This window comes from Oncorhynchus gorbuscha, linkage group LG18 (assembly GCF_021184085.1).
Source record: "Oncorhynchus gorbuscha isolate QuinsamMale2020 ecotype Even-year linkage group LG18, OgorEven_v1.0, whole genome shotgun sequence".
Classification (NCBI taxonomy): domain Eukaryota; kingdom Metazoa; phylum Chordata; class Actinopteri; order Salmoniformes; family Salmonidae; genus Oncorhynchus; species Oncorhynchus gorbuscha.
In genome coordinates this window covers 82,954,145-82,972,275 of record NC_060190.1, presented here as the reverse complement: position 1 = coordinate 82,972,275, position 18,131 = coordinate 82,954,145, and the positions used below count along the sequence as shown (strand labels likewise).

At 43.0% G+C, this 18,131-nt stretch overlaps 1 protein-coding gene across 1 annotated transcript in view; it reads right to left on the bottom strand.

Moving 5' to 3' along the window:
* Positions 1-674: 674 nt before the first annotated feature.
* Positions 675-18,131, bottom strand: part of LOC124003912 (phosphatase and actin regulator 3-like) — a 94,009-nt gene continuing 76,552 nt past the window's right edge. Inside the window, exons 9-12 of the mRNA XM_046312562.1 lie at positions 9,663-9,718; positions 5,657-5,859; positions 5,450-5,526; positions 675-2,260 (exon numbers count right to left, since the gene is read on the bottom strand). Of these exons, the coding sequence (XP_046168518.1) occupies positions 2,245-2,260; positions 5,450-5,526; positions 5,657-5,859; positions 9,663-9,718 (352 nt within the window). The 3' untranslated portion in view covers positions 675-2,244. The remainder of the gene's footprint in view (positions 2,261-5,449; positions 5,527-5,656; positions 5,860-9,662; positions 9,719-18,131) is intronic.

Sequence of the window (18,131 nt, the reverse complement as noted above, 5' to 3'; positions counted from 1 at the left end):
ACCAACCACCTTATTAAAGACCCTCCAACCAACCACCTTATTAAAGACCCCTCCAACCACCTTATTAAAGACCCCTCCAACCACCTTAATGAAGACCCTCCAACCAACCACCTTATTAAAGACCCTCCAACCAACCACCTTATTAAAGACCCCTCCAACCACCTTAATGAAGACCCTCCAACCAACCACCTTATTAAAGACCCCTCCAACCACCTTAATGAAGACCCTCCAACCAACCACCTTATTAAAGACCCTCCAACCAACCACCTTATTAAAGACCCTCCAACCAACCACCTTATTAAAGACCCCTCCAACCACCTTAATGAAGACCCTCCAACCAACCACCTTATTAAAGACCCCTCCAACCAACCACCTTATTAAAGACCCCTCCAACCACCTTAATGAAGACCCTCCAACCAACCACCTTATTAAAGACCCCTCCAACCACCTTAATGAAGACCCTCCAACCAACCACCTTATTAAAGACCCTCCAACCAACCACCTTATTAAAGACCCTCCAACCAACCACCTTATTAAAGACCCTCCAACCAACCACCTTATTAAAGACCCTCCAACCAACCACCTTATTAAAGACCCTCCAACCAACCACCTTATTAAAGACCCTCCAACCAACCACCTTATTAAAGACTCTACAACAACAGCAGTTCTTAAAAAGTCAACTTGTATTGTGCAGACGATAAATAGTGCTTACAAAGGTGCTTTAGACCACGTGTTAAACTCATTCCACGGGTGGCTGTGTCTCTGAAGGTTCTCTCTCCACCCTTGGACTTGATTGATGAATTAAGGTCACTATTTAGGTCTTAATTGAAAGGAAAAAAACTAAAACCTGCAGACACTCGGCCCACCGTGGAATGAGCTTGATACCCCTGCTTTAGACAGACATGGTTACCAACAACATTAATAACACTGTCAGCCCATAGAGAGAGATGCCTGGGTGCTGGAGGGGAGACTAGCGTTTAGGGTCGCAAAATCCTGTCACTTTCCCAAAATCCCCAGGTTTTTCAGAAATCCTGGTTAGAGATTCCTGGAATCAGGAGAGAATAAATGAAGCATAAAATCCTGAAACCCTTCAACTGGAATTTTCTGGAATTTTGCAACCTTTTAACTAGTGTTTCTGAAGAGGAGAGGAAAGGGTTCGTTGGTCACATGCACCACATCCTTTGTCTGCCATCGTTCTTTCAGCTTTCAAAGAGTCTGTTATAAAATAAGGAATAAGGTGACATTTCGGACGCATTCCAATGTGTCTCCTCCGTCCTCTAACATGGAGAAACAAGGTGTTGAGGAAAATGTTCAGATGGTCCTCTGAAGGAGATGTGCTGTTTCCTCTGAGCAGGTTGGAGGAGGAGCCAGCCTGATCTCTGTCTCACTGCACTTTCCGTCGAGTCTTTATCCATTTGGTGTTTGGAATACATCGGAAAATGACTGATCCAATCAGATTCCTCTCAGAAACAGTGATTGGTTGAAGGTGATGCAATCGCTGATAAGTACGTTTTGAATACTGCCTCTCGTCACAGACATAGGCTCAAACTGAGGAGGAATGTGAGATTGGTGCGTGAAGGTAAATAGAATGGTGAATGCAGCGATCAGGCTGGTTCCTCCAGGTTGGAGGCTCCTCGTAGTTCCTCCTGTGGCTGTTCCAAGGATCCACTATGAAACTAGACCCCAAGCACTCACAGTCAACGTTATTTATTTCAGTTTATTCCACAGCGGCAGTCTCAGGGATGTACTCTTTCATCCTTTAGCCTTCTTCGTAGGTTTATTTTTAACCTTCACCACACCAAGAGAAAGTCTGAGAAACATTTGTTGCATGGCAATAGTTTTCTGATTCTTTTAGACTGCTGGTATGGAGTGAAAAGAGAAACAACTCTAACAACTAACAAGTGCTGTCATCTTTTTCATTCATCTTTTTCTCATTGGTTGACGTCTAGGAGAAAGCGACCAGAGACGTTTTGATAGCTCCTTTAAGAGAATATCAGTCTGATGTCTCCTGTGATCTTTCCTGGGCGCCAGCTCTAGAGACATAGCCTCCATGGTGACACACAGAGAGACAGCCTCCAAGTTGACACAAAGACAGACAGATATCTGTAGGTCGAACATCCGGGAACTAGCCCACATATCAAGACAGGACAGTCTGGGGCCGTGGGTAGGAGCCTGGGAACACTGTCATATGGTCTTCACTGATAATTGGACCACCCAGCTTCTGCAGAAGAAACCACCACTACACTACGGCCGATGGAACCTAGAAACAGGAGAGAGGAGAGAGAGAGGAAAGAGAGAGAGAGAAGAGGAGAAGAAAGAGCGGGCAGTCAGTGTTAGATGAACTGATCCATTCCCAGAAATACATCAATCAGACACCTATTAATAACTGAACGGACTGAAGGTGATCTATTAACTGAACGGACTGAAGGTGATCTATTAACTGAACGGACTGAAGGTGATTTATTAATAACTGAACGGACTGAAGGTGATCTATTAATAACTGAATGGACTGAAGGTGATCTATTAACTGAACGGACTGAAGGTGATCTATTAATGACTGAACGGACTGAAGGTGATCTATGAATAACTGAACGGACTGAAGGTGATCTATTAACAACTGAACAGACTGAAGGTGATCTATTAATAACTGAACGGACTGAAGGTGATCTATTAATAACTGAATGGACTGAAGGTGATCTACTAATAACTGAACGTGATCTATTAATAACTGAACGGACTGAAGGTGATCTATGAATAACTGAACGGACTGAAGGTGATCTATTAACAACTGAACAGACTGAAGGTGATCTATTAATAACTGAACGGACTGAAGGTGATCTATTAATAACTGAATGGACTGAAGGTGATCTACTAATAACTGAACGTGATCTATTAATAACTGAACGGACTGAAGGTGATCTATGAATAACTGAACGGACTGAAGGTGATCTATTAACAACTGAACAGACTGAAGGTGATCTATTAATAACTGAACGGACTGAAGGTGATCTATTAATAACTGAATGGACTGAAGGTGATCTACTAATAACTGAACGTGATCTATTAATAACTGAACGGACTGAAGGTGATCTATTAATAACTGAATGGACTGAAGGTGATCTACTAATAACTGAACGTGATCTATTAATAACTGAATGGACTGAAGGTGATCTATTAATAACTGAACGGACTGAAGGTGATCTATTAATAACTGAACGGACTGAAGGTGATCTATTAACAACTGAATGGACTGAAGGTGATCTATTAACAACTGAATGGACTGAAGGTGATCTATTAATAACTGAACGGACTGAAGGTGATTTATTAATAACTGAACGGACTGAAGGTGATCTATTAATAACTGAACGGACTGAAGGTGATCTATTAATAACTGAACGGACTGAAGGTGATCTATTAACAACGGAACAGACTGAAGGTGATCTATTAATAACTGAACGGACTGAAGGTGATCTATTAACAACGGAACAGACTGAAGGTGATCTATTAATAACTGAACGGACTGAAGGTGATCTATTAATAACTGAATGGACTGAAGGTGATCTATTAACGACTGAATGGACTGAAGGTGATCTATTAACGACTGAACGGACTGAAGGTGATCTATTAACGACTGAACGGACTGAAGGTGATCTATTAATAACTGAACAGACTGAAGGTGATCTATTAACTGAACGGACTGAAGGTGATTTATTAACGACTGAACGGACTGAAGGTGATCTATTAATAACTGAACGGACTGAAGGTGATCTATTAATAACTGAATGGACTGAAGGTGATCTATTAATAACTGAATGGACTGAAGGTGATCTATTAATGACTGAACGGACTGAAGGTGATCTATTAATGACTGAACGGACTGAAGGTGATCTATTAATGACTGAACGGACTGAAGGTGATCTATTAACGACTGAACGGACTGAAGGTGATCTATTAATAACTGAACGTGATCTATTAATAACTGAACGGACTGAAGGTGATCTATTAATAACTGAACGGACTGAAGGTGATCTATTAACGACTGAACGGACTGAAGGTGATCTATTAATAACTGTACGGACTGAAGGTGATCTATTAATAACTGAACGGACTGAAGGTGATCTATTAACGGAACAGACTGAAGGTGATCTATTAATAACTGAACGGACTGAAGGTGATCTATTAACAACGGAACAGACTGAAGGTGATCTATTAATAACTGAATGGACTGAAGGTGATCTATTAACGACTGAATGGACTGAAGGTGATCTATTAACGACTGAACGGACTGAAGGTGATCTATTAACGACTGAACGGACTGAAGGTGATCTATTAATAACTGAACAGACTGAAGGTGATCTATTAACTGAACGGACTGAAGGTGATTTATTAACGACTGAACGGACTGAAGGTGATCTATTAATAACTGAACGGACTGAAGGTGATCTATTAATAACTGAATGGACTGAAGGTGATCTATTAATGACTGAACGGACTGAAGGTGATCTATTAATGACTGAATGGACTGAAGGTGATCTATTAATGACTGAACGGACTGAAGGTGATCTATTAACGACTGAACGGACTGAAGGTGATCTATTAATAACTGAACGTGATCTATTAATAACTGAACGGACTGAAGGTGATCTATTAATAACTGAACGGACTGAAGGTGATCTATTAACGACTGAACGGACTGAAGGTGATCTATTAATAACTGTACGGACTGAAGGTGATCTATTAATAACTGAACGGACTGAAGGTGATCTATTAATAACTGAACGAACTGAAGGTGATCTATTAATGACTGAACGGACTGAAGGTGATCTATTAATGACTGAACGGACTGAAGGTGATCTATTAATGACTGAACGGACTGAAGGTGATCTATTAATAACTGAACAGACTGAAGGTGATCTATTAACTGAACGGACTGAAGGTGATTTATTAATAACTGAACGGACTGAAGGTGATCTATTAATAACTGAATGGACTGAAGGTGATCTATTAATAACTGAACGGACTGAAGGTGATCTATTAATAACTGAACGGACTGAAGGTGATCTATTAATAACTGAACGGACTGAAGGTGATCTATTAATAACTGAACGGACTGAAGGTGATCTATTAATAACTGAACGGACTGAAGGTGATCTATTAATAACTGAACGGACTGAAGGTGATCTATTAATAACTGAACGGACTGAAGGTGATCTGTCCTCAGTGCTGGACAGAAACTGAATAGAATAGTTAGGTAATGGTCATCTGTGGAGAGGCAATCCAGGATTTTGTAACTGTGTCAGATAGAAAGGGGGTATAGCGACGGCAGGGGAAGGGAGTGGAGAGCTCAGACTAACTCCCTCTGTAGAGGAGGGGAGCAGGCCAGACCCTAAACAGTCTAGGATAGTAAAACCAAAAGCACACACACACACACAAAACCACCCTCACATACCTTGTCAGGTGCTTGCTGGAATTGTGAACCTCCATCTCGTTACTCTTGAACTCATTCAGCTCCTTTCTTATTGCTGCCTGGAGAACACATCAACAACAACCATGTCAACAACAACCACATCAACAACAACCATGTCAACAACAACAGGTGGTAGAGGTGAAAACAGGAGCTCAGCTGTTTATGTGTGTCTGTGCGAGTTGAGCTGACCTTGTCTGAAGCAGACAGCCTGGTCCAGGGTTTATCTGCCCTGCGGTCGTAGTCCTGAGCCTTGGCCACCTCAACATAGTCACTGAAACGAATCAGTATCTTCCTGTCCCTTAACTCATCTACTGTAGGACGCTGGTTCAACTTCCTGTTGAGTCTCAGTTTGATCTCCCTCCTCTCCTCCTGCTCTGACTGGTCATTCCTCTCTGGAGATGAAACAGGAAGAACAACAGGTCAGAAACACAGTGCAGGAGGAGAGAGATGGAGGGAGGAGAGAGATGAAGGGAGGACAGAGATGGAGAGAGATGGAGGGAGAGAAATTGAGAAGAGAGATGGAGGGAGGAGAGAGAGATGGAGGGAGGAGGGAGAGAGATGGAGAGAGGAGAGAGATGGAGAGAGCTGGAGGGAGGAGAGAGATGGGGAAGAGATGAAGGGAGGACAGAGATGGAGAGAGATGAAGGAGGGCGAGAAATTGAGAAGAGAGATGGAGGGAGGAGAGCGAGAGATGGAGGGAGGAGAGAGAGAGATGGAGAGAGGACAGAGATGGAGAGATGGAGGAGAGAGATGGAGATATGGAGGAGAGAGATGGATAGATGGAGGGAGGAGATAGATGGAGGGAGGAGGAAGATGGAGACAGATGGAGGGAGGAGGAAGATGGAGGAGACAGATGGAGATGGGAGGAGGAAGATGGAGGAGACAGATGGAGAGGAGATGGAGGAGACAGATGGAGAAGAGATGGAGGAGACTGATATAGAAGTGATGGAGGAGACAGATGGAGAAGAGATGGAGGAGACAGATGGAGGAGACAGATGGAGAAGAGATGGAGGAGACAGATGGAGAAGAGATGGAGACAGATGGAGAAGAGATGGAGGAGAGAGATGGAGAGAGCTGGAGGGAGGAGAGAGATGGGGAAGAGATGAAGGGAGGACAGAGATGGAGAGAGATGAAGGAGGGCGAGAAATTGAGAAGAGAGATGGAGGGAGGAGAGCGAGAGATGGAGGGAGGAGAGAGAGAGATGGAGAGAGGACAGAGATGGAGAGATGGAGGAGAGAGATGGAGATATGGAGGAGAGAGATGGATAGATGGAGGGAGGAGATAGATGGAGGGAGGAGGAAGATGGAGACAGATGGAGGGAGGAGGAAGATGGAGGAGACAGATGGAGATGGGAGGAGGAAGATGGAGGAGACAGATGGAGAGGAGATGGAGGAGACAGATGGAGAAGAGATGGAGGAGACTGATATAGAAGTGATGGAGGAGACAGATGGAGAAGAGATGGAGGAGACAGATGGAGGAGACAGATGGAGAAGAGATGGAGGAGACAGATGGAGAAGAGATGGAGACAGATGGAGAAGAGATGGAGGAGACAGATGGAGAAGAGATGGAGAAGAGATGGAGAAGAGATGGAGGAGACAGATGGAGAAGTGATGGAGGAGACAGATGGAGAAGTGATGGAGGAGACAGATGGAGGAGACAGATGGAGAAGTGATGGAGGAGACAGATGGAGAAGAGATGGAGGAGACAGATGGAGAAGTGATGGAGGAGAGCGATGGAGAAGAGAGAGATGGAGAAGAGAGAGAGATGGAAAAGAGAGATGGATAGAGGAGAGGTGGTGGAGAGAGAGAGAAGAGAAGGAGGAGACAGATGGAGGAGACAGATGGAGAAGTGATGGAGGAGACAGATGGAGGAGACAGATGGAGAAGAGATGGAGGAGACAGATGGAGAAGAGATGGAGGAGACAGATGGAGAAGTGATGGAGGAGAGAGATAGAGAAGAGAGAGAGAGATGGAGAAGAGAGAGAGATGGAAAAGAGAGATGGATAGAGGAGAGGTGGTGGAGAGAGAGAGAAGAGAAGGAGAGAGGAGAGAGAGGTGGAGGGAGGAGAAAGGGGAGTAGGATAGTCTACATTGACCCGTGCATTTCATCTTCTTGTCATGATGATGTAGTTATGATCATCCACACTGTCTGATCGCTGACATTGATCTGAGACTGGACCCTGACATTGATCTGAGACTGGACCCTGATCTGAGACTGGACCCTGACATTGATCTGAGACTGGACCCTGATCTGAGACTGGACCCTGACATTGATCTGAGACTGGACCCTGACATTGATCTGAGACTGGACCCTGACATTGATCTGAGACTGGACCCTGACATTGATCTGAGACTGGACCCTGACATTGATCTGAGACTGGACCCTGACATTGATCTGAGACTGGACCCTGACATTGATCTGAGACTGGACCCTGACATTGATCTGAGACTGGACCCTGACATTGATCTGAGACTGGACCCTGACATTGATCTGAGACTGGACCCTGATCTGAGACTGGACCCTGGCATTGATCTGAGACTGGACCCTGACATTGATCTGAGACTGGACCCTGACATTGATCTGAGACTGGACCCTGACATTGATCTGAGACTGGACCCTGACATTGATCTGAGACTGGACCCTGGCATTGATCTGAGACTGGACCCTGACATTGATCTGAGACTGGACCCTGGCATTGATCTGAGACTGGACCCTGACATTGATCTGAGACTGAACCCTGACATTGATCTGAGACTGGACCCTGACATTGATCTGAGACTGGACCCTGATCTGAGACTGGACCCTGATCTGAGACTGGACCCTGACATTGATCTGAGACTGGACCCTGATCTGAGACTGGACCCTGACATTGATCTGAGACTGGACCCTGACATTGATCTGAGACTGGACCCTGACATTGATCTGAGACTGGACCCTGACATTGATCTGAGACTGGACCCTGATCTGAGACTGGACCCTGACATTGATCTGAGACTGGACCCTGACATTGATCTGAGACTGGACCCTGACATTGATCTGAGACTGGACCCTGACATTGATCTGAGACTGGACCCTGACATTGATCTGAGACTGGACCCTAACATTGATCTGAGACTGGACCCTGATCTGAGACTGGACCCTGACATTGATCTGAGACTGGACCCTGACATTGATCTGAGACTGGACCCTAACATTGATCTGAGACTGGACCCTGACATTGATCTGAGACTGGACCCTGACATTGATCTGATCTGAGACTGGACCCTGACATTGATCTGAGACTGGACCCTGATCTGAGACTGGACCCTGATCTGAGACTGGACCCTGACATTGATCTGAGACTGGACCCTGACATTGATCTGAGACTGGACCCTGACATTGATCTGAGACTGGACCCTGGCATTGATCTGAGACTGGACCCTGACATTGATCTGAGACTGGACCCTGACATTGATCTGAGACTGGACCCTGACATTGATCTGAGACTGGACCCTGATCTGAGACTGGACCCTGATCTGAGACTGGACCCTGACATTGATCTGAGACTGGACCCTGACATTGATCTGAGACTGATCGCTGACATTGATCTGAGACTGGACCCTGACGCTAGGCCAATTGTACCCCGCTTCACGGTCGCGGCCAGCTGCAACACAGGCCGGGATCAAACCCGGGTCTTTAGTGACGCCTCATCGGGAGGCACTAACAAAGTTGTTTTAAATTGTTTCATTTAAAAAAAGAAACAAATGGAGTATAAACTTTAGTGTCGTAGTTCCATGCAACATGTATTCATCACCATGGCAATACATTCAACACTGAAGTCATTTAGAGATTTAGTCATGTTGCGTTGAAGTAATTTAGAGATTTAGTCATGTTGCGTTGAAGTAATTTAGAGATTTAGTCATGTTGCGTTGAAGTAATTTAGAGATTTAGTCATGTTGCGTTGAAGTAATTTAGAGATTTAGTCATGTTGATTTGAAGTAATTTAGAGATTTAGTCATGTTGATTTGAAGTAATTTAGAGATTTAGTCATGTTGCGTTGAAGCCCACCCGGCTCATCTGGAGAGTCGATACAGACAGTGGGACAGTTTCACTTATTAAAACTGATAATAAACTATGATCCCTTATAAAGTATCATGTTTGTTATATCCTCTCGTTTTAATCGATTATAAACGATGTATCATGATCCAATACTCACGTTTGAGGATGTTCCGACTCTCCAGCTCCTCTACCGCGGGTCTCTGGCTCAGCCGCCTGCGGAAAAACACTAGAATCACATTCTGAACCATGATGTTGTTGTCTGTTCCCCCCCACGGTCCTCCAGTCAGGTCACAGTCTCTGACAGACTCTACTAGCAGCAGCAGAGGTCAAAGATGTCTGAGTCGGCGTGCAGAACCGCTCCAGGATCCTCACTTCCTAGTTACCATCTGGAGTCTAGAAACCCTCTTCTGTGACTGAACCGAGAGCGCCTCCACATCGGGGTAGAATGCAAGGCGCGTTTTATCACGTTTCAAACACAAAGTCACGATTGCAGAATATTTGTCCAGTTTTAGAGCGTTCTTTTCCCTTCAATAAATATTTCCCAAGTGCAAGATAAAACAGTAAGGATAGTTTGAGCGTGACTGGAAAGTAAAACTATAAATCTGTATGATCCTGTCCAGGAAGATGAAGGACTGAGCTCAGTTAGTGTCTGTAGCAGAATGCGGAGTGTCCTGCTCGGTTCTCTCCTCTAACTATTCTGTCTGGCTACTGACGCTGTGCTGTCCGATGTAGTGGAGTAAAGTGCTTAGGCAAAAATACTTTAAAGTACTACTTATCTCATTTGTTTTGTCTGTACTTTACTATTTATATATTTTTGACATCTTTTACATTACATTTCTAAAGAAAATAATAATCCCTCTTCTGGTCCTGTCCCTGGTTCTGTCCCTCTTCTGGTCCTGTTCTGGTCCTGTCCTATTCAGGTCCTGTCCCTGGTTCTGTCCCTCTTCTGGTCCTGTTCTGGTCCTGTTCTGGTCCTGTCCCTGGTCCTGTCCCTCTTCTGGTCCTGTCCCTGGTCCTGTCCCTGGTTCTGTCCCTCTTCTGGTCCTGTCCCTGGTTCTGTCCCTGGTTCTGTCCCTCTTCTGGTCCTGTCCCTGGTCCTGTCCCTGGTTCTGTCCCTCTTCTGGTCCTGTCCCTGGTTCTGTCCCTGGTTCTGTCCCTCTTCTGGTCCTGTCCCTGGTTCTGTCCCTGGTTCTGTCCCTCTTCTGGTCCTGTCCTATTCAGGTCCTGTCCCTGGTTCTGTCCCTCTTCAGGTCCTGTCCCTGGTTCTGTCCCTATTCAGGTCCTGTCCCTGGTCCTGTCCCTCTTCTGGTCCTGTCCCTCTTCTGGTCCTGTCCCTGGTTCTGTCCCTCTTCTGGTCCTGTCCCTGGTTCTGTCCCTCTTCAGGTCCTGTTCTGGTCCTGTCCCTCTTCTGGTCCTGTCCCTGGTCCTGTCCCTCTTCTGGTGCTGTCCCTCTTCTGGTCCTGTCCCTGGTTCTGTCCCTCTTCTGGTCCTGTCCCTGGTTCTGTCCCTCTTCAGGTCCTGTTCTGGTCCTGTCCTATTCAGGTCCTGTCCCTGGTTCTGTCCCTCTTCTGGTCCTGTCCCTCTTCTGGTCCTGTCCCTCTTCTGGTCCTGTCCCTGGTCCTGTCCCTCTTCTGGTCCTGTCCCTGGTCCTGTCCCTGGTCCTGTCCCTCTTCTGGTCCTGTCCCTCTTCTGGTCCTGTCCCTGGTCCTGTCCCTCTTCTGGTCCTGTCCCTCTTCTGGTCCTGTCCCTGGTTCTGTCCCTCTTCTGGTCCTGTCCCTGGTTCTGTCCCTCTTCTGGTCCTGTCCCTCTTCTGGTCCTGTCCCTGGTTCTGTCCCTCTTCTGGTCCTGTCCCTGGTCCTGTCCCTGGTCCTGTCCCTCTTCTGGTCCTGTCCCTGGTCCTGTCCCTCTTCTGGTCCTGTCCCTCTTCAGGTCCGGTCCCTCTTCTGGTCCTGTCCCTGGTCCTGTCCCTCTTCTGGTCCTGTCCCTGGTCCTGTCCCTCTTCAGGTCCGGTCCCTCTTCTGGTTCTGTTCTGTCCTGTCCCTGTTCCATATGGGCCCTGGTCAAAAGTAGTGCGCTTTAAAGATAATACGTTACCATTTGGGATGCAAGTCCAGTCTATATAAAGCCCAGCATATGTCCCAGCCCAGCCCTGGCAGAGAGAGGTGGAGCAGAACACCTGGGTTACAGAACTGAAATAGAACAGCTATTCTGAACAGCTATTCTGAGGGCTCAGCTGTGACTAAGGCACTGCACGGTAGGGACCACTGAGACGTGTGTTTATGTGTGTGGGAGTGTGGACAGGATGTGTGTTTATGTGTGGGTGTGGACAGTAGGGACCACTGAGACGTGTGTTTATGTGTGTGGGAGTGTGGACAGTAGGGACCACTGAGACATGTGTTTATGTGTGTGGGAGTGTGGACAGTAGGGACCACTGAGATGTCTACACACAACAAGAGTACCATGTGCTGAATAGGACAACATGGTCTAACAAGAATATAAATCTTAATGGGACAACATTTCTACGCCCTAATTTTCATCCGCCTTCCATCCCCATGGGCTAGGTCAGTCTTCTGTATGCGACCCTGCAGCCCATCCCGTACCACCGGCCCTCGTGCCTTGAACCTTGCGCACTTTCAGTGGATACAGCTGGAGAACTGCAAGACAATCCCATTGTGTGCCACTCGGGAGCCATGACCAATATGACCAATATATATTGTCCTGCTAATAACAGGGTTGATAATATATCTGCGGGAATATCCAATGGCTTTTATATAATTCTAAATTAATAATAATAATAATAATCGCTTTGTTTAAAAAATAACAATATTTTGGAAATTATTTTGTTTTCAATTAACGCAAAACAAGCGAGGAAAAAAAGGCTGTTGTTGAACACGGGATGAGACATTGTTACTAATATTTACTGTTGGTTTATGTTGCCCTTCACTGTCAGTTAGAGACACAGTAGGACCCAAAAGCAGAATCAGTGCTCTAACTCCCTCTTGTGGTGGTCTGGAACAATGAAGTGGTGACGCAGGGTACCGTACTAAACCACAAATTACCTCTAAGTCCTGCAGCATAATCGCAAAACTTTTAGTGGAGCAACCATTGTACAACCGAGAATAACTATTGGATATCAGAGAGACGTCAACTTACCAGCACAACCAGTATTACTACCAGGAATACGACTTTCCCAAAGTGGATCCTTTATCTGCATCTCCCAGGGCATTCAAACTGATTCCAGAGGCCGACCCAAAACAATGGCGCCAGAGGAGAGGATGCCGGGGCGGTCTTGTATTGAGAGTTCGGATGCGCGCACACCACCCACCGCTCCCGAGTACATTACTCGCTAATAACCAGTTCCTAGTTAACAAAGTCGCCGAAATCAGGGCAATAGATGCTTTCCACATCACCAAGTCAACAATAGGCTACTATTTCCTGTCTCTTTCCATATCCAGGATTGTAACATACTCTGTTTCACGGAAACATGGCTAGCTGGGGACATGCTGTCGGAGTCAGTACAGCCAACGGGATTTTCAGTGCATCGCGCCGACAGGAATAAACATCTCACCAGTAAGAAGAAGGGCGGGTTGTATGTTTCATGATTAACCTCTTGCTCCTACCTGACACACAGGCGTCCCATCTAGACATCTGGAAATGCAAATGCGCTACGCTAAATGCTAATAGTACTAGTTAAAACTCAAACGTTCATTAAAATACACATGCAGGGTATTGAATTAAAGCTACACTCGTTGTGAATCCAGGCAACAAGTCAGAATTTTTCAAATGCTTTTCGGCGAAAGCATGAGAAGCTATTATCTGATAGCATGTAACCCCGAAATACCTGAAGGGGACGTAAACAAAATAATTAGCATAGTCGTCGCTACACAAAACGCAGAAATAAAATATAAAACATTCATTACCTTTGACCATCTTCTTTGTTGGCACTCCTAGATGTCCCATAATCACTATTGGGTCTTTTTAAATCGGTCCATATATAGCCTAGATATCGATCTATGAAGACTGTGTGATCAACGGAAAAAAATAGCGTCTTATAACGTAACGTCATTTTTTTTTATTAAAAAAGTTGACGATAAACTTTCACAAAACACTTCAAAATACTTTTGTAATGCAACTTTAGGTATTAGTACACGTTAATAAGCGACCAAATTGATCACGAGGCAATGTATATTCTTTAGCTGTCCATCTGGAAATAATGTTCGGGTAAATCTCAACCAAAATATCCGGTCGGAGACCTGAACAAATGGCTTGTCTCTTCTTCGTTTGACCAAGAAACAAAGCCTAGGCAAATGACAAGACTGTTGACATCGTGTGGAAGCTGTAGGTATTGCAACCTCAGCCCCATTTATTGTGGTTCGCCTTTATCAATGGGTTGAAGTGGCGGATGGATATATTTTTCCATTTTCAGTGATCAGATTTTCCTGCACTTTTCGATGAAACGCACGTTCTGTTATAGTCACAGCCATGATTTAACCAGTTTTATAAACATCTGAGTGTTTTCTATCCACACGTACTAATCATATGCATATACTATATTCCTGGCATGAGCAGCAGGGCGCTGAAATGTTGCGCGATTTTTAACAGAATGTTCGAAAAAGTCATGGTGTATTTGTAACAACATACATGAACTCAAGTCCACCTGACCTACAATTCCTCACAATCAAATGCCGACTGTATTATCTCCCAAGAGAACTCGGATTCAATGCTTCAAGATTGCGTCGATCACTTGGACTGGGAAATGTTCCGGGCAGCCTCAGAGAACAACATTGACATATACACTGACTCTGTGAGCAAATTTATAAGGAAGTGTATAGGAGATGTTGTACCCCACTGTGACTATTAAAACCTTCCCTAACCAGAATACAAACAGTGTAGTTATTCCCTCCATAAGCCAATCAAACAAGCAAAGTGTCAGTATAGAGACAAAGTAGAGTCGCAATTCAACGGCTCAAACACAAGACGTATGAGGCAGGGTCTAAAGATAAATCACGGATTACAAAAAGAACACCAGGCCCGTCGCGGACAGACGTCTTGCTTCCAGATCAATCAAACAACTTCTTTGCTCGCTTTGAGGATCATACCACTTTCACCTTATCTGACACCTGGACCCACTTCAGTTTGCTTACTGCCCGAATAGGTCCACAGCCAATGTAATTGCCATCACACTGCCCTATCCCATCTTGAGAAGAGGAATACCTATGTAAGAATGCTGTCCTTTGATTACAGCTCAGCATTCAACACCAGAGTACCCTCCAAACTCATCATTAAGCTTGAGTCTCTGGGTCTTGAACCCACCCTGTGTAACTGGATCATGGACTTCCTGACAGGCCGCCCCCAGGTGGTGAAGGTAGGAAACAACATCTCCACTCCGCTGATCCTCAACACTGGGGCCCCACAAGGGTGTGTTCTCAGCCCCCTCCTGTATTCCCTGTTCACCCACGACTGCGTGGCCATGCACGCCTCCAACTCAATCATCACGTTTGCAGATAACACAACAGTGGTAGGCTTGATTAACAACAACGACGAGACAGCCAGGAGGTGAGGACCCTCGGAGTGTGGTGTCAGGAAAATAACCTCTCACTCAATGTCAGCAAAACAAAATAGATGATCGTGGACTTCAGGAAACAGCACAGGGAGCAACCCCCTATCCACATCGACGGGACAGCAGTGGAGAAGGTGGAACGTTTTAAGTTCCTCTGTACATATCACCGACAAACTGAAACGGTCCACCCACACAGACAGTGTGGTGAAGAAGGTGCAACAGCGCCTCTTCAACCTCAGGAGGCTTAAAAAGATGGTAGAATAGATAGTATCTATTCTTTACTATCTATTCTACCATCTATTCTTTACTATCTATTCTATACCAACTATTCTTTACTATCTATTGTATCTATCTATTCTTTACTATCTATTATTTACTATCTATTCTTTACTATCTATTGTATCTATCTATTCTTTACCATCTATTCTATTATCTATTGTATCTATCTATTCTTTACTATCTATTCTATACCAACTATTCTTTACTATCTATTCTACTATCTATTCTTTATTATATATTCTTTACCATCTATTCTACTATCTATTGTATCTATCTATTCTTTACGATCTATTATTTACGATCTATTATTTACCATCTATTCTATACCATCTATTCTATACCAACTATTCTATACTATCTATTGTATCTATCTATTCTATACCAACTATTCTATACCATCTATTCTATACTATCAATTCTATACTATCAATTCTATACTATCAATTCTATACTATCAATTCTATACTGTCTATTCTATACTGTCTATTCTATACTATCAATTCTATACTGTCTATTCTATACTATCTATTCTATACTATCTATTCTATACTATCAATTCTATACTGTCTATTATTTACCATCTATTATTTACCATCTATTCTATACTATCTATTCTATACTATCTATTCTATACTATCTATTCTATACTATCAATTCTATACTGTCTATTCTATACTGTCTATTCTATACTGTCTATTCTATACTATCTATTCTATACTATCAATTCTATACTGTCTATTCTATACTGTCTATTCTATACTGTCTATTCTATACTGTCTATTCTATACTATCAATTCTATACTGTCTATTCTATACTATCTATTCTATACTATCTATTCTATACTATCAATTCTATACTGTCTGTTCTATACTGTCTATTCTATACTATCTATTCTTTACTATCTATTGTATCTATATATTATTTACCATCTATTCTATACCATCTATTCTATACTATCAATTCTATACTGTCTATTCTATACTGTCTATTCTATACTATCTATTCTTTACTATCTATTGTATCTATCTATTCTTTACCATCTACTCTATTATCTATTGTATCTATCTATTCTTTACTATCTATTCTATACCAACTATTCTTTACTATCTATTCTACTATCTATTCTTTATTATCTATTCTTTACCATCTATTCTATTATTTATTGTATCTATCTATTCTTTACTATCTATTCTATACTGTCTATTATTTACCATCTATTCTATACCATCTATTCTATACCAACTATTCTATACTATCTATTGTATCTATCTATTCTATACCAACTATTCTATACTATCTATTCTATACTATCAATTCTATACTATCAATTCTATACTGTCTATTATTTACCATCTATTATTTACCATCTATTCTATACCATCTATTCTATACTATCTATTCTATACTATCAATTCTATACTATCAATTCTATACTATCAATTCTATACTGTCTATTCTATACTATCAATTATATACTGTCAATTCTATACTATCTATTCTATACTATCTATTCTATACTGTCTATTCTATACTGTCTATTCTATACTATCTATCCTTTACTATCTATTGTATCTATCTATTATTTACCATCTATTCTATACCATCTATTCTATACTATCAATTCTATACTGTCTATTCTATACTGTCTATTCTATGCTATCTATTCTTTACTATCTATTGTATCTATCTATTCTTTACCATCTATTCTACTATCTATTGTATCTATCTATTCTTTACTATCTATTCTACTATCTATTGTATCTATCTATCTTAGCCTCCTGTCACTGCTCATCAATATATTTTCTATATATTCTCATCCCATTCCTTTACTAGATTGTGTGTGTATTGGGTTTTGTTAGATATTAGCTTTTGTTGTGGAATTGTTAGATATTACCTGTTAGATACTGCTGCACTGTCGGATCTAGAAGCATAAGCATTTCGCTACACTCACAATAACATCTGCTAACCATGTGTATGTGACCAATAACATCTGCTAACCATGTGTATGTGTCCAATAACATCTGCTAACCATGTGTCCAATAACATCTGCTAACCATGTGTATGTGACCATTAACATCTACTAACCATGTGTATGTGACCAATAACATCTACTAACCATGTGTATGTGTCCAATAACATCTGCTAACCATGTGTATGTGACCAATAACATCTGCTAACCATGTGTATGTGTCCAATAACATCTGCTGACCATGTGTATGTGACCAATAACATCTGCTAACCATGTGACCAATAACATCTGCTGACCATGTGTCCAATAACATCTGCTAACCATGTGTATGTGTCCAATAACATCTGCTAACCATGTGTCCAATAACATCTGCTAACCATGTGACCATTAACATCTGCTAACCATGTGTATGTGTCCAATAACATCTGCTGACCATGTGTATGTGACCAATAACATCTGCTGACCATGTGTCCAATAACATCTGCTAACCATGTGACCAATAACATCTGCTAACCATGTGACCAATAACATCTGCTGACCATGTGTATGTGACCAATAACATCTGCTGACCATGTGTCCAATAACATCTGCTAACCATGTGACCAATAACATCTGCTAACCATGTGACCAATAACATCTGCTAACCATGTGACCAATAACATCTGCTGACCATGTGACCAATAACATCTGCTAACCATGTGACCAATAACATCTGCTGACCATGTGTCCAATAACATCTGCTGACCATGTGACCAATAACATCTGCTAACCATGTGTATGTGACCATTAACATCTGCTAACCATGTGTATGTGACCA